This window comes from Hypanus sabinus, chromosome 20 (genome assembly GCF_030144855.1).
Source record: "Hypanus sabinus isolate sHypSab1 chromosome 20, sHypSab1.hap1, whole genome shotgun sequence".
NCBI classification, from domain to species: Eukaryota; Metazoa; Chordata; class Chondrichthyes; order Myliobatiformes; family Dasyatidae; genus Hypanus; species Hypanus sabinus.
The window spans coordinates 13,904,945-13,928,404 of NC_082725.1; the positions used below are offsets into that span (position 1 = coordinate 13,904,945).

At 42.0% G+C, this 23,460-nt stretch overlaps 1 protein-coding gene across 1 annotated transcript in view; it reads right to left on the minus strand.

Annotated features, from left to right (window-relative positions):
* Positions 1-23,460, minus strand: part of LOC132378312 (adenylate cyclase type 2-like) — a 507,293-nt gene that overhangs the window by 293,661 nt on the left and 190,172 nt on the right. Inside the window, exon 4 of the mRNA XM_059945128.1 lies at positions 9,614-10,112. Within this exon, the coding sequence (XP_059801111.1) occupies positions 9,614-9,811 (198 nt within the window). The 5' untranslated portion in view covers positions 9,812-10,112. The remainder of the gene's footprint in view (positions 1-9,613; positions 10,113-23,460) is intronic.

Below are 23,460 nucleotides of genomic sequence, written 5' to 3' on the forward strand. Positions count from 1 at the left end.
AAGGCAGGTTGGAAGGCAAAAAAGCTCCTATTTTTTTCTTTTACAAGCCTCTTGTTTTCAGCAGAAATATTTATTAAAAAGTTCTTCCCTTTATGGAATAATTGGAATTCTGCAATTTTGCATGCTCTGGTTGTCAAAAGCTCATAATTTTTTTCCTTATGCACTTATGTTGATGTTCAATCAATGTATCATTTTTGTCTTCGTCTATGGAACATCAGTTGATCTTCTATCCATCAAGAAAGACAGTAAGACTACGACAGATTGAGTCTCAGGCGGTGTAAAAGTTACGGAGTCACAGAAAATGTAGCAGAGAAATATCCATTCCATACCAACCTGATTTTCTGGCAGCTTCTACCCGCACATGGACCACAGCCCTCCATAGACTTCTCATTCACGTACCTGCCCAAGCTTCTATTAAAAGTTACAGTTGAACTCATATCACCACTTCTGGCAGCTGATCCCACACTTGCTACACCCTCGGAGTGAAGAAGTATTCTTTCATTTTCCCCTTGCATATTTCGCCTTTCACCCTAAACCTATGGCCTCTAGTTCTAGTCTCACCCAACCTGAGAAAAGAAAGCCGGCCTGCATTCACCTTATCTATGCTCCTCATAACTTTGTACACCTCTATAAAGACTAACCTCATTCGCCAGGGAATAAAGTCCTAACGTGTTCAAACTTTCCCGATAATGCAGGTCCTCAAGTTCTGGCAACATACTTGTAATTTTTCTTTGCACTCTTTCAAGTGCCAGTTGTGAGATGAGAATTGAATTCCTGCTGTTCCCTGAAAAGATCTGTTTTACATTCTTCCCATGACTCACTGTGTGGGTTTCATCCAGGTGCTCCATCCCCTCTCGCACTCCAAGGATGTACAGTTAGGGTTAGTGAACTGTGGGCTTTCTATGTTGGTGCTGGAAGCATGGCGATACTTGCTGGCTGCCCAGCAAAACCCTCTCTGATTTGATTTGTACAAATGATGTATTTCCCTGTATGATTCAGAATCAAGTCAATTATCACCGGCATGTGTTGTGAAATTTGTTAACTTAGCAGCAGCAGTTTGATGCAGAACATAATATGGAAGAAAGTAAATAAATAAATAAGCAAATAGATAGATAAATAAATAATAATGTACAGTATATGTATATTGAATAGATTAAAAATCATGCCAAAAATCAAAAATAGTGTATATAAAAAAGTGAGGGAGTATTCAAGGTTTCAATGTCCACTTAGGAATTGGATGACAGAGGGGAAGAAGCTGTTCCTGAATCACTGAGTGTGTGCCTTCAGGCTTCTGTACCTCCTACCTGATGGTAACAGTGAGAAAAGGACATGCCATGGGTGCTGAAGATCCTTAATAATGGATGCTGCCTTTCTGAGACACCGCTCCCTGAAGACTTCCAAGGTACTTTGTAGGCCAGTACTCAAGATGGAGCCGACTAAATTTATACCCCTCTGCAACTTCTTTCGGTCCTGTGCAGTGCAGTGTTTTGATGTATACATGACAAATAAACCTAATCTTTATCTTTAAGGATGTGCACAATTGTCAGCACAATTCTGATGTCATTGTAACAAGCCCACAATGTTCAACAGAGCAACACAGCAACAAAACAATATCAGGAACAAGCCCCTTTCCACACCCACTCACACACAAATACAGGCCTCCAACTCCAGAGTGAGCCGTCACTGGATAGGACGCCCCAGCTGGATTTGAGATCCAGGAAAAGAAACGAGGGATGGTTGCATGACAATCAGACACAGAACTCTCGAGATTTGCATAAGCTGAGGATTCCCTCATCTGGGAGCAATTGGACACTGGGAGTTCTCAAACGGTTAGCTCAATCTGGCTCAATAAATTTGGATCATCACGACATAGTGCCCTTAAAATTGAGAAACAGTGTGCATGGAACATGAATGAATTTGTGGAATACAAAGTATATTTTCTAAATATCAGTCTCATGAGGGTCTGGTGGAGAACATAGAAAATGAATATTTTGGATATGTCAGTGGCAATAGCAAAAAGAATTGATGCTCCACCTGGTGCATAAATAGTTGCTTGAATGGGCTTTTTGCAGCTCTATCCTTCTTGGAGTTTGCGTGATACTTCTCTGCAACATATTCCAGCAAGTCGCCATAGAAGGGTTTTGAAATGGACACATGGGCAGCCCACTTTTCACCTAGAACCAACTCTTACCTTTACTCTGTGCACTTTAAATTATATTACACAACATGCACCAGTTACATAAACAGCATACTCTGCTGTTGTTATTAAATTCATCAGCCGGCAAAAATGTCATCCAGTGATCACGACGTGTAATTATCCATCAAGATGGCCAGAAAGCTGCATCCAAGCAACCTCTGGATGTGATTGCACCATCCGGTTAGAATCAAAGAATGGATACATTGGAAACCTTCTAAAGGTTCTGTCAATGTTAAGAGATACTAATTTCAGTTAATGCTAAGATGTATCTCTTAAAGAAGACACATACCTTTTAAAGACACTCTTCTTCAGCCCTTTACCTTTACCTTTTCCACCTATCACCATCTTCACACCCCTCACCGAGCTTCATCTATCATCTGCCAGTTTGTACTCCTTTTCCCCCCCTACTGTCTTATTCTGGCTCCTTCCCCCTTCCTTTCCAGCCCTGATGAAGGGTCTTGGCCAAAACGTGTGCTGTTCATTCTCTGCAAGGATGCTGCCTGACCTGCTGAGTGCCTTCAGCAATGTGTACGTGTTACTCTTGGTTTCCAGCATCTGCTGAATCCCGTGTGTTTATGCAATGTGTCTGGAGCAGATGCAAGCTTGCGTTCCAGAATTTAAAATGATCCTAGAAACTGGAGAATGATGCAATATGAGAGAGAGCAAGATACACAGTATTTTGAACAGTGCACAATAGGTTGGGTGAAGGAGGTGGAAGGGAGAAATACACACTTTTAAGGCAGATGGAGCAGATGGCTCTGGGCATTAACAACGCTAAATCATGAGGAATAAATGCAATGCCACAAGAACTTCAATTATCTGACATAAGTGGTTAAAGTCAATGGATGCACATCAAAGATCATATCTTGCCAAAACATACTACTATCCTCAAGCACTAGCTGATGCACTATGTACCCGGGACTCACCAAACAGAAATTTATTAACCATCCTATATACAGGTTAGACACAGTTAAAAAATTTCAAGCTATGGGTGGTTGAAGTATGTAATGGTTGGTGTGATGCGTCCAGTGTGGTGGTGTAGTGGGAAGTGCTAGTCGTTCTCACTTTTAGCTCCCACCACTGGCTGGCAGTCTTGCGAAAAGGACAGCTGAATGTTTAAGTCTCTCCCTGCCAGTACATAGCTCTCCAACAGCAAGCCCTATCTAATGCCACGTCGCTGGTGACACACGGAAACTGAACTCCTTTCAGACTCAGGCCGATCTACAGAGGACAGGGAGGAGGTCTGGCCCCTGTACACATAGCACACAGGCCCACAGGTGTGTGGACATACCATGGTGCTCGTGAACCAGATCTCCAGGTGAATAGCCCCACTGCCTTGTGGGCAGCCTCAGGAGAGACGATACAAGGATAAACCTAGGCAGCAAATTCGGAGTGGAGCCCCTAAGGCAGCTGGACGTCATTGAACATCCTTCCGACTGCTCCTGCAGCTGAGCTGGTGCCAACCATATTGCTTGATAAGTTTTCCTTTGGACTACACTGGTGAGGCCGAGAGGGAGACCTCAGGATGTCCATTCCTTCTGCCCAGGTGTGTAATGTTGGTCATCATCACCCATTGTCCTTCAAGACAGACGGGTGACAACCATCTTACTTCAAACCTCACTGCAAAAACCCTCATCACAAACTTACTTGTAGACAACACAAAGGTTGGTGGAGTTGCTGGGTCACATAGAAGTCCATTGTTGGTTATATCAGGACATTGACAGGAAGTAGAGCAGGGCTTGCGAAGTCAGAGATGGAGTTCAGCCCAGAGAAGTATGAAGTTAGTTATCTTGGAAAGTTGAATTTGAAGGCAAAATACCAGGTTAATTGCAAGATTCTTAGCAGTGCGGTGGAATAGAGGGATCTTGGGGTCCACGGTCCATAGATCCCTCATGCTGAGAGGGTGGTTAAGAAGCTGTATGCTGTGATGGCCTTTATTAGCCAGGGGACTGAGTTCATAAGCCATGTGGAAGAGTTGCAGCTGTATAAAACACTGGGAAGACCACACTTGGAGAATTGTGTCCAGTGATGGTTGCCTCATTATAGGATGTAGAAGCTTTAGAGAGGGTGCAAAGGAGATTCACTAGGAAGTTGTCTGGATTAGAGAACATGTCTGATGACCATAGGGTTCTTCTCTTTGGAGTAAAGGAGGATGAGAAATGACTCGACAGAGGTGTAGAATTTGATAAAAGACATAGATCAAGTGGACAGCCAGAGACTTTTTTCTGAGGGCAGAAATGGCGAATATGAGGGGGACATAATTTTAAGGAGATTGAAGAAATTATAGGTGGGTGGGAAGTCAGACTAAGTTTCTTTTACAGATTGGTGGTGCGTGGAATGCCCTGTCGGCGGGGTCGATAGGGACAGATAATTTACGGCACTTAAGAAGCTCTTAGTTAGGCACATGGATGACAGAAAAAATCAGGGTTATGTGGGAGGGAAGGGCTAGATTCAATAAGAGTAAGTTAATAGGCTGGCACAATATTGTGGGCTGAAGGGTCTGCATCATGGTTCTATGTTCTATTTTCCTCTTTGCAGATAGACCATAATCTACCACCAACCAAGGCCACGCAGAGGAGAAAAGAGTGGGAATGATAATAAACAACATCACTGGATTTAAAACTCCCTATTGCTCAATATAGCACACGGCATAATCTAGAAAGCATTGTAAAATCAGGATCCGTGCATGGTGCGGCACTGGGCACAAGTGACTGGGAACCAGGCGAAGGGTGAAGAATAGTTCAGGATTCGGTTTGTGGTAATGATGCTGTGGAACACACAGATAAGTCTCTGACAGGCTAACAGCAGACAGATGCAGAGAACTGGATAACAACATGCCAGTCCTTTTCAATGAAAACCAGAAATCCTGCATTCATCGTTTCAAAAAAAAAAATCCAAAGAGCATTTTGTACATAGTTCAGAGTCCATTCTTTCCAAAGTGGAAGCGGAGATCAACTTTCCTCGTGAATTGTGTGCACACTATGAAAACATTGAGCACTACAGTCTATTCGGCCCATGATGTTATGCTGAACTTGATGCCAGTTTGTATCAAATGTTCTCTTTGTGTGTCATCTGCACCCCCCCCCCCCACATTTGCTTCATATTCATGTATCTAAAAGCCTCCACCTGTGGTCCTGTGTGTCTTGCAGTTTACCTTTACTCAATGCATGAAAGATGGGGCACAGAATTCCCTTGCAGTTTTGACGTGGGGCAAAGTCGACACACAGTTCCCACAAACAGTGAATTCATGTGGTCAGGATCAACCTGTACAATAGTGAAGCTTGAAATCCTTGTAAAATCCCCCCCATCTGCTGGTATCCTGCAAAAGAATTTTGAACACTAGCTCCAGGCAAAATTTTGGTGGGGTCATTCTCAGGGTCTGCTGAATGCTTATGACCAAAGTAAATACACCCTTCTTGTCCAATACTTTATTGGCAGTGTTGTGGTTTCTACAGCCAAACAAAAGAAGGCAAATAATGAAAAGCTAAAAACATTGGGCTCATGTCCAGGAAAGGTAGGTGGGAGTGGGACCTATGCAGAAGAGGTGGCTTGTACCTTAACTGGAGGGAACATATGGGAAGGGGGAAGGTTTGTTAATACTGCATGGGGAAGGGGGGTAGTTTAAACTAGAGTTGCAGGGGATGGGAACCAGAGTGCCAGAACAGATAGTGGAGAGGTTGTGGAGACAGATATTGTTAAGACCTCAAACAAAACCAGGAATCAAAAGGTAGAACATGGTGGGACTAATGTTCGGAGTTGGCTATATTTCAATGCAAGAATTGTAGAAAAGGCATAGATCAACACCTGCAATTATGATATTGCAGCCATTAGTGAGACTTGATTGCAGGAGGGGCAGGATTGGCAGCTCAATATTCCAGGGTTCCATTGTTTTAGACGTGATAGACCAGGAAGGATTAAAGGGAGAGGGGTGGTCAGGAAAAATGTCATAGCTGTGCTCCGTCAGGACAGACTGGAGAACTCATCTAGTGAGGTTTTATGGATGGAACTGAGGAATAAGAAAGGTAGGACCACATAAAAAGGCTATATTATAGACTGCCCAATAGTCCGGGGGATTTAGAGGAACAAATTTGTAGAGCGATAAAGATCACAACATAATGTTGTGATAGTAGGTGATCTTAACTTTCCAAATATTGACTGGGACTCAAATACTGTAAAAGGGCTAGATAGGATAGCATTTGTCAAATGCGTTCATGAAAGTTGCCTTAAATCAGTACAAAGGAGTCCCAGTGAGAGAGTGTGTAGTACTTGATCTGCTTTAGGGAATGAGACAGGGCAGGTGACAGAAGTTAGTGTAAGGGAACACTTTGAATCTACTGATCACAATGCCATCAGTATCAAAGTAAATATGCTGGTTTGTGGGTTGACATATTAAACTGGAAAAAACACCAATTTTGACGGCATCAGGAAGGATCTGGCAGGTGTGAACTGGGACAGGCTGTTTTCCAGCAAAGGTGTACTTGGTAAGTGGGAGGCCTTCAAAAGTGAAATTTTGAGAGTACAAAGCTTGTATGTGGCCTTCAACCTGTCAGGATAACAGGCTTAGAGAACCTTGGTTTTTTGAGAGATATTCAGGCCCTGGTTAAGAAAAACAGAAGGTGCATAGCAGGCATAGGCAGGTAGGAACAAATGAGGTACTTGAGGAGTACAAGAAATTCAAGAGAACGCTTAGGAAGGAAATCAGGAGGGTCAAAAGGAGACATGACTTTGCTCTAGCAGATGAAGTGAAGGAGAATCCTAAGGGCTTCTACAGAGCAAAAGGGTTCCAAGAGCCAAAATAGGTAATTATGCATGGAGCCAACAGAGAAGGGGGAGATCTTAAATGAAAACTTTGCATCTGTATTTACTCGAAAGATGGACACAGAGTCTACTGAAGTGAGACAAAGCAGCAGTGAGGTCATAGACTCAAGAAAGATGTCCGTTCCCTTGTGGCAAATTAGGGTGGACAAATCCCCAGGCCCCGGCAAAGTGTTCCAATCGGACCCTACAGGAAGCAAGTGCAGAACTTGCAGCGGCCCTAGCACAGCTACTTAAATCATCCTTAGCGACAGGTGTGGTACCAGTGGATTGGAGGATAGCTAATGTTGTTTAAGAAAGGCTCTCAGAGTAAGCTGGAAAAATTATAGGCCAGTGAGCCTGACGTCAATAGTGGGAAAGTTATTGGAAGATATTTGAAGGGACCGGATAAGTGAGTATTTGGATAAACAAGGACCTATTAGGGATAATCAGCATAGCTTTGTGTGTGATAGGTTTTGTCTAACAAATCTTACAGAGTTTTCAAGTTACCAGGAAAGATAATGAAGGCAAGGCAGTGCATTCAGTGGACTTCAGCAAGGTATTTGACAAGGTCCTGCATAGGAGTTTGACAAGATGGTTCAGTCATTTGGCATTCAAGATGGGGTAGTAAATTGGATTAGACATTGACATTGTAAGAAGTCAGAGAATGGTAGTAGATAGATTCCTCTCTGACTGGATATTGGCCTTCATACATCAAAGTATTGAGTACAGGAGTTGGAATATTATGTTGAAGTTGTATAAGATGTTGATGAGGTCTAATTTGGAGTATTGTGTACAGTTCTGATCACCTACCTACAGGAAAGATGTCAATAAAGTTGAAAGAGTACCGAGAAAATTGACAAGGATGCTGTCGGGTCTGGAGGACCTGAGTGAGAAGGAAAGATGGCTAAGAACTTTTTTCCCTAGAATGTAGAAGATTGAAGGGAGATTTGATAGAGATACAGTATACTAAATTATGAGGGGTATAGATAGGGTAAATGCAAGCAGGATGTTTCCACTGAGATTGGGTGAGACTAGAACTAGAAGTCAAGGGCTAAGGGTGAAAGATTAAAAGTGTAAGGTGATCTCTCTCTCTCTCTCTCTCTCTCTCTCTCTCTCTCTCTCTCTCTCTCCCTCCCTCCCTCACTCCCTCTCTTTCTCTCTTTCTTCTTCTCTCCCTCTCTCTCCATAAAGTCAGTGAGAAGCCACTAGATTTCCGTGCCTTGAAACAATTCTCTAAAGCACTAAACTAAACTTACAGAATCACATCAGAGAGGAAACCCACCTTAGTTGAGGTGGTTCATGACCACTTTAAGATCAGGGGATGGAGTCCTGTCCTTAGGTGCGCAAGTTGTTGATGCAAACAACACATTGCACTGTTTGTTTTGATGTAAATGTGATAAATAAATCGGAATCTGAATCTGAATCAGTCCGCTGCTGAAGACATATTCTGACATAGGGGTTCATGAAAAGTCAAAGCTTGAACACCAAGTTTTAAAATGAAAGGATTGCCAGTACTCAGTTGGTTATCTTGTTATCCTGTATCTGCATCATCTTTTTTTAATCATATGTAGCTAGGCTTCAGTGAGTGCAAGACAGGGTCTTCACGGATTTTCCCCAAAGATGACTGCTACCACGTCTAATTTCAGCCCTTTCGTTTTGAAAGAACAATTTTTTTCCAGGCAGCAGTTTAACATGCATTATGATGCCCTTCCCTCCTTCAAGAGAAACGGAAACAAATCAGTTGCCGGCATTGAGAAATATTGCTCTGGCATTAATCAGAGTTTACTTACGTCCAGAATTATTTGAAATAAAGAAAATTTGGCTGGGCATTTTGAGTACGATTCAACAAAAAATTCTTGGAGGAGGATGTAAGAACCACTGCTTTAGAAGAAACAATGATGGGGAAATTCAATTCAAAAAGGTGAATAGTAATAAGCTTCTGAAATAAGCCATTGCTGAAAGTCTTTAAAAAAGTGATCATCCATTCAACACAACAGATTTTGAAACATTGCAAATTTTCTAAAGTTTTTACATCATTGAATATCAGTTGGTAACAAAAGCAAAGATGTCGACATTGACGTGGATGTGAATATAATCAATTCACGAATTTTGGCAAGTTATTTGTATCATTATTATGAGCACTGGGGCTCTAAATTTATATTGCTTTGCTTTCAGTCCTTTTTATATGAAAGTATGATTTTATCAAAATTAGGGTTTTTTTGCTTTATTCAGTATTTTGTGGAAATATTTTTCTCTCTTTTCAACATCAGTGGCAGTTGAAGAAACTTAGAGCTCTTCAGCAAGTGCTGGGACGATGCAGAGATGCTCTCTGCTCCCAGCGCATTCTACTGACCGGCTTCCATCAGTTAACGATTATCAAGAAGCGACAGACTCCATCAGCGCATTTACTACAAGCTGCTAATAGCAAAGCCATTCAATGCACTGATACTCAATGACATTTATTGAAGAAATTAACAGCAGTGGTAACGTGCGAAAGGTATAAAATCTACAGCTCGAGTGCTAAATTAAAATCAATGTGATGGCTACCTTTTATATTAATGCCGGAATGATGGAAATAGAAATACTTCACTACGAATTTCAGGTAATAAAGGATCTTACCAGCCCTGAAGCAAAGAAGACAGCGAGTAGTGATAAACAGGCTCCCATCACAATCAGAAGCAGGAAAACAATCAGCGGATGCTGTTGGCTCATGCAGTAATACGACTCGTAGAGCCAGTCGGTTGACTTCTGTTTAGCTGGGACATCGTCAGTTCTGTTAAGCAGATACCGTCTCCTTCTCATTGCGTCTTGCCACATTAATAAAAAAGAAATCAGCAATCAAGCTTTTCAACTCTCAATTAACTGTTACAAAGTCAGCAAGGTGCAGCCGAGGGAGCCTACCCCAGCCATACCGCAGAAGCAACATGTTGAGCCGTGGCGAGTGAGACGGAGGTGCTGAAGAGAGGGTGCAACTGACCGCAATCAAAATGCATCATCCCGGAGAATGGGTCCCTTCCGATAATCGATGTGAAACAACAGTAGCAAATGGCTTTCAACTGACGAGAAGCAGTCTCTTATTCTTTTGTGACCGGGGTCCCGCTCGACTGGATCTAATACCCTGGAAAAGACATCTAACGTTAGTTAACTCATTATGGCATAAGATGTAGCCACACGCATGAAACACGGTAAAGTGAGTCGTGAACCTAATAAACCATGAAGAGAATTCTTTCTTAGCCAGTAGAATAATGAAAGATCTAACCCAATGAAATGAATGGCAGTTCATGTTTACCTCCAGTATTTTCGGAATGTTAGCAGTTCGATCGGATGCAACTAAATAAGAGACAGTTCACCGCACAAAATCATCGTGTGTGATACAACAAGGCTGCACGTGTATAATAGAAAAAAAGCATCTGACATCTGCACAGGGGAAGTTCTACTTGTAACGGGGGATTGTGTGTCATTTCCACAGCTGCTGGAAGAATGTAAGTAGGTTGCAAATCATCCATCAGCGGCTCAGCTTTAATGTGCTTGCCAGCTTTTACCCATGTACTACGGGAGATATCTTGGCACCTTTACGGGATACATACAGTGAAGACCTTAAAGACAAATACGACAGGAAAACAAAATGTATCAAATGAGTCATCTGTCAAATTCCACTCTCCGTGCAGTTCATCTTTCCTGCTAATCAATTACGTTATTCAATTGGTTTGATCACATTAATCCTTCGATGCATTTTCCTGGAAATCCAGAAAGTAGCTTGACAAATAGAAAGACAATTATTTTGTAATAACTACTGAGAATTCTACCTGCCTAGAATACAAAATCCATCGCATGCAATGGGAAGATCCGAAAATGTGCCATTTGTTTCAGTACTATTGCTTTAGACATTGTGATTAATAATCTTATATTCTTCTGCCTTAGACTCCTCCCTCTTTCCCTATGTGCACTGCACCTCTAACCCCCAGCTTCTCCTGTTTGTCCACACTGTCTCCAGTAGGGTTTGCAGTGCTGTGGGATGAATTGCCCTCTTTGTTCCTAGACTCATTTGCAAGCCATAGCAATGTTAGTATATCAAGTATTACAGCATAGTACAGGCCCTTCAGCCCACAATATTGTGCTGACCTTTTAACCAACTCTATGAGCAATATAACCTTTCACTCCATTGTTCTTAATCATCCATACCCATCTAAGTGTTTCTTAAATGTCCCTAATATATCTGCCTCAACTACCACCCCCTGGCAGGGCATTCTACACACTCACCAGTCTCTGTGTAAAACTATTACCTCTGACATCCCACCTATACTTTCCTCCAATCACCTTAAAGCTAGTCATATCTGTCCTGGGAAAAGTCTCTGGCTATCCATTCAATTTAAACCTCTTATGATCTTGTACATCTCTATCAAGTCACCTCTCATCATCCTTCACTTCAAATAGAAAAGCCTAGCTTACTCAACCTATCCTCATCAGTTATACATACAGGTGAATCTCCTCTAAATCTTCTATATCCTTCCTTTGTTGGTTCAACCGGTGCTGAACACAGTACTCCAAATGTTTTATAGAGCTGCAACATTAGTTTGTGTCTCAAATTCAATTCCTCAACTAATGAGCTAATACCATACACCTACTTAACAACTCTATCAATGTTGGCAGGCATTTTCTAAAAGGTCATTATTCCCAAGTGAAACACATATTCTTGACAGCATAAACATGCTTGGAGTTACTGACTATTGATTTAAGAATAGGGAAGCACAATACTTGAATGTTCTGGCTTCTTGCATGACTTAAATATACACTCAGGGCAGGGATCGTATCCAATCATTGAGAAGGTGAAGACTTCTCAGCTCTGCTCATGAACCCCAGACCACTTTTTGCCTCCTTACTTCTGAGGGATATGAGCTAGGAGTAGTTGAGGGGTTGGGGTGGGGTAACAAAAAACACTCATCTATTGACAAATGCTATGATTTTAACATACTGTATGTGGCTACTTGGAATCCAGGTAAGTCAAGCAGGCTGGGATGACTCATCAAAGTCCAATTGCCGAGCTGTATCTAGTCAAGGTCAAGGCCAACAATACGAGGGCTTCCACTAAAATCCTGGTGCAGAATATGTGTAGGACCCCTGCTCCCTCCACTTCTCCTCCATCCCAGGAACAGGTATAGCTGAGATACAGAGAAGAGGAGATTCCTCCCTCCCGCTTTTCTAGGTTTGCTGATAGGGGTTGGCACATTTCAGGTTTCAGCGACGTGGTGCTTGTGGGTGTTGCCCAAGGGTTAGCTGCATGGAAGTTCCAGACAAAACAAAAATCTTCCCAGAAGTAATGAATATGATTGATAGCAGAACAAAGTTGCACTGAGACCCAAGAAGTCAGCAGCTTTGTTTTCTCAATAATCCAACAGACCAGGGGAGTCTGTAGGTCTGCACGATCTGATGCAGGGATTAAGGGTGGAATTCTTCAGCTACCATAAGGTGCAAAGGAGGTTCAGTGTTGAATGCTGAAGAATTACGATTCCTATGACTTAAGTGCTTTTAAACAATTCCAAAAAACAGCAAGTTTTTGAAATCTATTCCTGACAATTAAAAATTATCTTGTAAACATGTCCAGTCTTCACATTTAACCCTGTGAATGCACATATGATGTTAAACATAGATGGAAATTGCAGAAGCAGCCCACAGAGAAATCTGTCTGACAGCATAAATGTAGTGGGTTTTATGGAGTAACGGTTAACACGTTCTCCGCACATGTGAAAAGTTCCCAGTTTGGTCCTGGACAGAACTATAAATCAGGCAATGCTGTTACAGCTCAGGGCATTCTGGAGTTCAGAGTTCAGTTCCAGCACTGTTGTTTACGGAGTCTCTGCACATTCTCCCCATGGAATGTGTGGGTTTTCCCTGGGTGCCCTAGTTTGATTCCACAGTCCAAGGATGCACTGTTGGGTTACTTGGTAAGCGTAAATTGTTCCACGATTAGGTTGGGGTTGAACAGAGTTGTGGGGTTGCTGGGTTGGAATGGCTCAAAGAGCCAGAAAGGCATAGTCCACACAGTGTCATTAAAATAAAATAAAATAAAATAAAATAAAAACCCCAGCTGAAATGGAGTCGATAGAGTCTCAACTGTGAGTTAACTATTTTCATCAAAATCTTTGGGACAGGAGAAGGTTGAGCACTAAAGCCCCATTCCAGAGTCTTGACCGTAATAATCTAAATGTATGTTCTAATGTGTGAATGCTGCATTGATTAGGGTACAAAACACACAAAATTGTGGAGGAACTCAGCAGGTCAATCAGCAGCTATGGAGAGGAACAATCAGTCAGCATTTCAGGCCGAGACCGACTTGATGAAGGATCTCAGCCCAATTCGCTGTCTGTTTATTCTTCTCCATGGATGTCTGCCAGACCTGCTGAGTTCCTTCAGCATTGTGTGGGTGTTGTCCTAGATTTCCTGCATCTGCAGAATCTCTTGTGTTTTGTTAGGGTGCAAAGCTTCAAATAAAATGTGAAACTGAGATCCGTCTGGATTCTCAGCTGGCTAAGATATTTTGTCTGGCACATTATTTGAAGAACAGAAGAGTTATTCATGATATTCTACATATACATATTCCTCTATCAATATCATTGAAAATGAGAGTGTCTGTCACTATCATTTCTCTTTATGCAAGTATTTTCACATTGATGCATGTTTCCTTTCCAATGACAGCAGCTATAATATGTATTTTATGTCGCTTATCTTGAGATCCACTTACAGATAAATAATATAAGAAATATAAGCTTTTAGTTCAAATGGGTAGCTTTAAATGATGAATCTGTAAAAGTTTCAACTAACAGGAGTAAAATCAGAATCAGGTTTAATGTCACCGGCATATGTCATGGAATCTGTTAACTTAGCGGCAGCAGTATAATGCAATATAGAAAAGATAAGTATGTAAAGCAATTACAGTAAGTATATATATATATTAAATAGTGCAAAGACAGAAATAATATTTTAAAGAAAGTGAGGTGGCGTTCATGGGTTCAATGTCTATTTAGGAATCGGATGGCAGAAAGGAAGAAGCTGGTCCTGATTTGCTGAGCATGTGCCTTCAGGTTCCTGTATCTCCTTCCTGATGGTAACAATGAGAAGAGGGCATGTCCTGGGTGATAGGGGCCTTAGTGATGGACACTGCCTTTCTGAGGCACTGCTCCTTGAAGATGCCTTAGATACTACAGACACTAGTACCCAAGATGGAGCGGACTAATTTTACAACTTTCCTTAGCTCCTTTCCATTCAGACTGGGTTTGCACGGCAGACTCCTTGAGTCCACATTTCTCTGAAAGATATTACTGAGCCACTTGGATCTGGCAAAGCAGTGATCTGTGAGGTATTACTTCTGCAATTGTTGCTGTTATCTTAGCTCCATATTTATTTGTTCACCTTCCTTTAAACTGCCATGCTTCGTGCTCCTGGCACAATGGTCCAGATATCTAGTTGCTGCTGCAGGATTTGAACCAGTACATGAGCCTCAGTGCATAGATCTGGAAAATGGAAAGCCAGAAACCTGAGAACAGATCACGTACAGTTAAAGTGCAGATCCTTAGCTTAATTAAGATGGGAATTGAAGCTCACAGGGTAGAAATTTAGCCTTGGCTGCATGCTGTAAACATGCAGACATAGGAACCACTCTACAATTCACTTCTGATTTCTAGTATTAAAAAGGACAATAAATTCAAGTAGAAATAAAAACAGACTCTTAGCAAGAAGGCGAAGGTCTCAATGGGAACAGATCTGTCCTTGTTGAGTACTTTACATGTCAGCAAACTTCTTGGGCCTCTTCTCACTTCTGCTGTTAGAGGGTTTAAGGATAATCTGGGAGTTGGATACTCTTATTTTACTATGTGGAAGCCTGCTCTGAGAGTACTGGCCAATTGAAGTTTATGACTCTGCACAGTAGTGAGAAACAGACATTTTAATGTTAGGGGATGGCATTAAATCATTGGTAGCCAGCACAAGGTATTTGATGAATTGGCTGTTAATCTATTCATAATCCTTTCCCATTTTTCACCTTCAATCCTGCATTTTAGGTGGATTAAGGAGAATGCACTGTGGAAAGCAGACAGAATAGTTTCCCATACCAATATGCAGCACCCACTGCAGGAGCTGCTAATAATGTAAATTGAAGTTGGTGATGAATCAGTATATAGGAGAGAGACTGAAAATCTGGCTGAGTGGTGTATAACAACAACCTCTCATTCAATGTCAGCAAGATCAAGGAGCTGATTATTGACTACAAGAGAAGGAAACCAGAGGTCCATGAGCCAGTCCTTCTCAGGGGATTAGGGGTGGAGAGGGTCAGCAACATTAAATTCCTCAGTGTTATCATTTTAGAGAGTCTCTCCTGGGTATATCATGTAAGGGCTGTTACAAAGAAAGTATGGCAGCAACTTTATTTTCCTTGAAGTTTGTGAAGATTCAGCATGTCATCTAAAACATTGACAAACTTCTGCAGGTGTGAGACGAAGAGTTTTTTGGCTGCTGCATCACAGCCTGGTTTGAAAACTCCAATGCCTTTGAATGAAAAAGCCTACAAAAAGTCATGATCAGGGGTCCATCAGGGGCAAAGCCCTACCCAGCATTGAGCACATCTACATAGAGCACTGTTGCAGGAAAATAGCATCCATCCACCGTCCAAAACATGTTCCCTTGTCACTACTGCCATCAGGAAAAAAAGATTCAGGAGCCTCAGAGCCCACACCATCAAGATCAGGAACAATTCAGAGTTCAGGAAACAGGCTCAGAATCCTGAAAAAGGTCTCAGCCTGAAATGTCGACTGTTCACTCTTTTCCATAGATGCTGCCCGGCCTGTTGAATTCCTCCAGCATTTTGTGTGGGTTGCTTTTTTTTGATTTTCAGCATCTGCAGCTTTTCTCGTGTTCAGGAACAAATATAGCCCCTCAACCATCAGGCTCTTGAACCATTGGGGATACCTTCACTCAACTTCCCTCACCCCATGAATGAACTGTTCCATCAACCTATGGACTCACTTTCAAGGACTCTTCACCTCATGTTCTCAATATTTATTGCATATTTATTTATTTATTTATTTTTGCATTTGCACAGTTTTGTTGCCTTTTGCACATTGGTTGTTAAGCTGTCACAGCCTTTCTATGATTCTGTTGTATTTCTTGGTCTTTATCTGTAAGAAAAAGAATCTCAGGATTGTATATAGTGATATATATGTACTTTGATATTAAATTTACTTTGAACTTTGAACTTAGTTTACCAATGAAACTGCCTACCATAGTACCAGCTAATAAGTAGTAACAAAAATATTTTTTGACCTATTGAAAACCTGACTGCATTTTCACACAGAAGGCTGCCACTGAGCGAACATTTTCTCACTTTTACGCACCAGCAATGTTGAAGCAATCCCAAAGGTTTGTCAGAGTATATTCAATTTATATTCATTAATTTGTGTCTGCAACTAATATTTATGTAAATTGCTTGTAATTTTTAGTACATTAAGTGAAGACAGCAGCAGAAGGGAAACATTTTATATTGTTGTAAACTTCGGTTGTGTCTAAGGCCTTCAGCACAGGCAAGCAGACTTGTCTATTTTTCAAGACAAAAGTTCTTCCAACAGTGCACCAAAATGAGTATTGCCTGGGGTTTATTGTCACTCTGTGTCCTTCATGAGCTCTTTCAGTAATCTTTCCTGGGATTTGATCTGGGCAAAGAAAGAAACACTTCTAACTGCATCATCCTGTAAAGATATAGTATGTTATTCAACTGGATTTCCAGGCAAATATATCTTCAGCAAAATTTGCAAAACAATGAAATCATTGATTTGCTGTGTTTCTTCAGGTAACCAGAAAGAAATCAGTGAGTAACATAAGACATTTCAAAGGTGGAGAGTTAAAAATAGGACTTCAGATAAAGCACTCAGTCACTAAGAACCTGCTGACAGAATGGGAACAGAGGCAGATATCTCACTTGAAACAAGAAAATCAATAATAGTGTATCTGTTATAAAATGGTGAATGTTTACATAAATTAGAATGCAATTTTACAGCAAATCATTGAGCTGCGATTACGACATATATTATGTAAAGACAAAAGGAACCTGTAGCCACTGCTGCAGTAACCTAACACTTATGTAACCATCCCTGAACACCCCTACCCTTCCCTCGCCTTTGACTCCTCCAACTTTCCCCCTACCCCTCCACCCAAAACCAGCTCCTTCCGTGTCTTCTCTATCCACTTCCCTCTCTGAGGTGAAATGTTCTGAGTTTGGTTTTATTAAAGGTCCTGATGAGCACTCTTGACCCCAAACATCAACTGTATTTTCCTCTCCATGGATACTGCCTGACTTGCTGAGATCCTCCAGCATTTTGAGTGTGTTGCTTACCTAACTCATTGCTCTAGCATTTCTGCTTTTGGTTCAGATTCTCACATCTGTTGGTTTAGTTACGCTCCACTTATTAAAGCGGAAATAAGTGTTATTAGCAATGTTGAATTTGCATTTAGTTACTTTATTAATGTTCTGTTTCCTCATGCTGGTTACCAGGTAGAACCAGAAAGCTGCTGGTGCCCCAATATTTGTGAGTGCCCATGGTAGTTCAATCCCTGATTCTGCAATAGCAACACCAGTGGAAGTACCATTATCAATATTCCGTGCCACTGGTAACCTTGGGAATTCTCCTTCAACTGGAAATCCTCGAGTTTCCCTCAAACATCCATGCACCCCGGCACTGTGCTGGGCGGAACCTTCTTTGCAGCAACCAAGCTGAAATGAAGTTTCTTGAGATTTTTACAGAACTATTTTCACTGCAGACTTTAGCCTTAAGACTACATATTTGATTACATCAGGTCTAACTAAGGTTTTAAATAAGTACAAATCCATAATTACTCTTTAGCAACATACACTCAGTGGCCACTCTATTAGGCACACCTGGACACCTCGTTAATGCAAATATTAGCCAATCATGTGGCAACAACTCGAAGCATAAAAGCATGCGGACATGGTCACGAGGTTCAGTTCAAACATCGGAATGGGGAATAAATGTGATCTAAGTGACTTTGACAGCGGAATGATTGTTGGTGTCAGGCAGGGTGCTTTGAGTATTTCAGAAGCTGCTGATCTCCTGGGATTGTCACGCACAACAATCTCCGGAGTTTATGGAGAATGGTGCGAAAAATGGAAAAAAAAACAGCCAGTGAATGGCAGTTCTGTGGGCAAAACCACCTTGTTGTTGAGAAAGGTCAGTGGAGAACGGCCAGACTAATTCAAGCTGACAGGAAGGCGAGAGTAACTCTAATAACTACGCATGACAATGGTGGTGTGCTAAAGAGCATCGCTAAATGCACAACACATCAAACCTTTAAGTGGATGGGCTACAGCAACAGAAGACCACACTGGCTTCCCCCCTGTACCTAATAAAGTAGCCGCTGAGTGTATATGATATAAAACCATTTTAACCATATCTATATGACCATTTCAAAACAGAGCGTTTAAAGTATATCAACAAAGATTTGTAATGCAGCTTCTCCTGTAATCATTTTCTGGATATCATTTTATGGATATCTTTTGCACTCTGTGAGAATTCTTTAATAAGATTGACTTTTCTTCCAGCTTGTTGATATTGAAAGGTGCTGGATGCCAGAGGCCCTGTTGTACTGACATCTGGCAGCAGTGAGTGCTGGAAAGGTGGAAGTGCTTGCCAGAATCTCTAGTGTTTGGTGGACAACATTGTTTGAGGTCAGCAGGACACTCTGAAGCTTTGCCATTGACAGCAAATGTTTCGTCCTAAGAATCGAATAGCTGCGGAATTCCAGTTACTCAACTGATTAACCTTTCAAATTATGGTGGAAAATAAAATGCCAGGAGCACTCATGAATTGAAAACAAAAATCAAATGAAAATGACTTAATTCCGTTACCCATATACGGATTAGTGAAGTTATTTCGGATTGTTTCATATGGAACATAAATAATTTTCTTATTGCCACTTATGAAAATCAGAAATTGTCACAAAGCTTTCTTTGCCAACCTATCATTGTTTAGAATTTTGTAGTAATATTCTGCATTTTACACATGCTGATGAAACAGAAAGCACATTTTGTAAGATGCTCCATGTGGTTTTGCTTAGAGAACATGAAACATTATACTGTTTCTGTGCATGGAGAATTTAAGATGCTCTAAGTGACAGAATGTCAAGTAATTGAAGAATGAAAGAATCGTAAGCAGAAGGGAAGGGTGGCAGATGTTCCTTCATTTCATTGTTGAGAGGTGGCACAGACATCAAAGCTGGAAGTTAGAAGCTCCTTGTCTACAGGTTTGAGAGTCCACAGCCAAGGACTGCATTCTTGAAGGTGGCCTGTCCTGGAGATGGAGGTGTGTGTGTGTGTGTTTGTGAAGGGGATGGGAGTGTGTGAAAGGGGTTTGTTTTACCCTGCTGTAGTTGCCGCTGCTTGCGTTATTCTGTGCTGTTAATGTGTCCATGCTGTGCTGGAGCCGGAATGTGTGGTGGCACTTGTGGGCTGCCCATAGCACAGCCTTGTGCACGTTGCTTCTTAACGTAAACAATGCATATCACTGTATGTTTCAATGAACAAGCAATAAATACTGTAAATCTGAATCTGAATTTAAAGAAAAACTAACGGAGAGAGAGAGAGAGAGAGAGAGAGAGAGAGAGAGAGTGAGAGCAGACAAATCCAGTCACTCCATCAACCCTACTTTTTCCCTGTAACTCTGTAAATTCTTCTTCCTTATGCAGCTCTCCAATTAATTTCTGGAGTGTTCTGGCTGATTTTATATGACACTTACATACACTGAGTTCCACATCTAAACCACTCGCTGCTCACTTCTGCAACTATAGCTATTTCCCTTCACTTTAAATCTATCTGCCCTGTCTTTGAACTCTTCCCTATGGGGACCTGTGATTTTTTATTTACCCTCTCTTTAACCCTGTCTAAAACTGACATGAACTTGTATGCCTCTGTCAACCTATGTCAAGTTTCCACCACACTACCTGGCTCCAGGTAAGGTAACATCAGCTTCTCCAGTGTAAGCTTGCAGTTAAGAACCGTTAACTCTGGGACCATGTTATTAAATCTTTAATGTCCATTTCTGGAACTGTCAAAAACATTTTCTCATCTTTCACTACCTTCATTACACAATTAATGGCATAAAGGGCAGCATTTTCAGCTTGCTATATTGGCGCCAAAATGTGTTACGACACTTGTGGGCTGCCCCTAGTGCATCCATGGGTTTGTTGGTTGCAAAGACAAATGACACATTTCACTGTATGTTTCAATGTGCATGTGATAAATACATCTGAATCTGAAGCCGAAGATTAAAAATGGCAGCATAGCAGCTGGCATATTTTGGAATGGATGTGGAGAGGATATTTCTTATAGCAGGGGAGTCTAGCACCAGAGGCCACAGCCTCAGAGTAGAGGGGCGACCATTTAGAACAGAGATAAGGAGTAATTTCTTTAGGGAGTGAATCTGTGGAATTCATTGCTACAGATGGCTGTGGAGGTCGAGTCACTGGGTAGATTTTCGTGGAGGATGCTGGGTTCTTGATTAGTCAGGGTGATAAAGATTCCAGGGAGAAGGCAGAAGAATGGGGTTGAGGGGGACAATGAATCATCCATGACAGAATGGCACAGCAGAGTTGATGGGCTGAATGGCCTAATTCAGCTCCTATAGCTTGTGGTCTTATTATACCTAAAATGCCAGCAATTGCAATTCAACTCCTACTGCTGTCTGAAAGGAGGAAGGAGTTCTCCACTGCGTTTCCTCCACATTCAACTCAAGTCAAGTCAAGTCAACTTTTATTGTCATTTCGACCATAACTGCTGGTACAGTGCATAGTAAAAATGAGACATTTTTCAAGACCATGGTGTTATATGACACAGTACAAAAAACTGGACTGAACTACGTAATAAGAAAAATACAACACAGAGAAAGCTACACTAGACTACAGGCCTACACTGGACTGCATAAAGTGCACAAAAACAGCACAGGCATTACAATAAATAATAAACAGGACAGTAGGGCAAGATGTCAGTCCAGGCTTCGGGTATTGAGGAGTCTGATAGCTTGGGGGAAGAAACTATTACATAGTCTGGTCATGAGAGCCCGAATGCTTCAGAGCCTTTTCCCAGACGGTAGGAGGGAGAAGGGATTGTATGAGGGGTGCATGGGGTCCTTCATAGTGCTGATTCCTTTGCGGATGCAGCGTGTAGTGTAAATATCCTAAGAGATAGGCCAAGCCAGCATGGTTTCCTGTAAGGAAAGTCCTGCCTGATTAACCTACTGCAATTTTTGAGGAAATTACAAGCAGGGTAGACAAAGGAGATGCAGTAGATGTGGTGTGCTTGGAATTTCAGAAGGCCTTTGACAAGGTGCCGCACTATCTTTCCTTTCAGTTCGTCCTGACAAAGGGTCTCGGCCCGAAACGTCGACAGTGCTTCTCCTTATAGATGCTGCCTGGCCTGCTGTGTTCTACCAGCATTCTGTGTGTGTTTTGTTTGAATTTCCAGCATCTGCAGATTTCCTCGAGTTTGCCGCACATGAGGCTGCTTAGCAAGATAAGAGCCAATGGAATTACAGGGAGGTTACTAACATGGCCGGTCAGCAGAAAACAGGAAGTGGGAATAAAGGAATCCTATTCTGGCTGGCTGCCAGTTACCAGTGGAGTTACACAGGGGTCAGTGTTGGGACCGGTACTTTTTATGATGTATGTCTGTGGTGAACTATGTGCCTGTCGGGACACGCCCCTGCTGACTGCTCCTGTGGCTCCTCCCACAGGCCCCTGTATAAAGGAGACCTGCGGCCTGACGCTCGGCCTCAGTCTCCAAGACCTTGTATGATAGACACTCACTCCTGGTTCCTTCTTCCAGTCAATAAAAGCCGATATCTCGCCTACATCTCAGTGTGAGTTATTGATGGTGCATCAATGTCAATGATTTGGACTATGGGATTAATGGATTTGTGGCTGAATTTGCCGATGTTACAAAGATAAGTGGAGAAGCGGGGAGTGTTGAGGAAACTGAGAGCCTGCAGAGAGACTTAGATAGTTTAGGGGAATGGACAAATAAGCGGCAAATGAAATACAATGTTGGAAAGTGTATGATCATGCACTTCAGTGGAAGAAATAAACAGGCAAACTATTATTTAGATGGGGAGAGAATTCAAAATGCAGAGGTGCAAAGGGACTTGGGAGTCTTTGTGCAGGATACCCTAAAGATTAACCTCCAGGTTGAGTCGGTGGTGAAAAAGGCAAATGCAGTGTTGACATTCATTTCTGGAGGTATAGAATATAAGAACAGGGATGTGAGGCTCTTAAGGCACTCGTGAGACCACACATGGAGTATTGTGTGCAGTTTTGAGCTTCTTATTTTAGAAAGGATATAATGACATCAGAGATGGTTCAAAGAAGATTTTCGAGAATGATTCCAGGAATGAAAGGGTTACCATATGTGAAACACCTGGCAGCTCCTTGGGCTGTATTCCCTGGAGTCCAGGAGAATGAGGGGGAATCTCATTGAAACATTCTGATTGTTAAAAGACCTGAACGGATTAGCTATGACAAAGTTATTTCCCATGGGAGGGGAGTCTAGGACAAGAGGGCACAAGTTCAGGATTGAAGGCCGTCCATTTAGAACAGAGTTGCGGAGAAATTACTTTAGTCAGAGGGTGGTAAATCTGTGGAATTTGTTGCCATGAGTGGCTGTGGAGGCCAAGTCACTGGGTGTATTTAAGACAGAGATAGATAGGTTCTTGATTAGCCAGGGCATCAAAGGGTATGGGGAGAAGACAGAGGAGTGAGGATGACTGGAAGAATTGGATCAGCCCATGACTGAATGGCTGAGCAGACTCGATGGGCTGAATGGCCTTCTTCTGGTCCTATGTCTTATGGTCCTATGTTCTTATAGATACAGGTTAGCAAAGATTAATAAGTTGTAGGCATGCTATATTGGCACTAGAAGCATAGCAACACTTGTGGCTGTGCCTAACACATCCTCAGACTGCATTGGTCATTGATGCAAATGATGCATTTCACTCTATGCTTTGATGTTTTGATGTATATGCAACAAATAAGCATAACTTTTAACCTTTATAAAATGCATTCTCTGAAAATGTATAAATGCTGCTCGTTTCTTCCTTAACCATGTCCCCTGAAATCTTTTCAGAGGCTGTTTACACAACGATCAACCCCTCCGTTTCAAGTGGAGGCGGGACTCCAGACTGTGGTCCTACTTCACAAAGCCCAGAAGGAGGCTCCATGAGCTTCAGCGCATCCCTCAGCATGAATTCCTGAACTCTGGAATGTGCCGGTTGGTTGTATTCACTTGCAGGTATCTTCTTTGTCTGGAAGACCAGCACGACTTAGGCAGACCAAAGTGCATGTCTCATCAGGATGATGATCATCCAGCAGCAGTTTTTATCAGCAGGCATCCCTGGGGACAGCCTGTGGATCGCACAGAC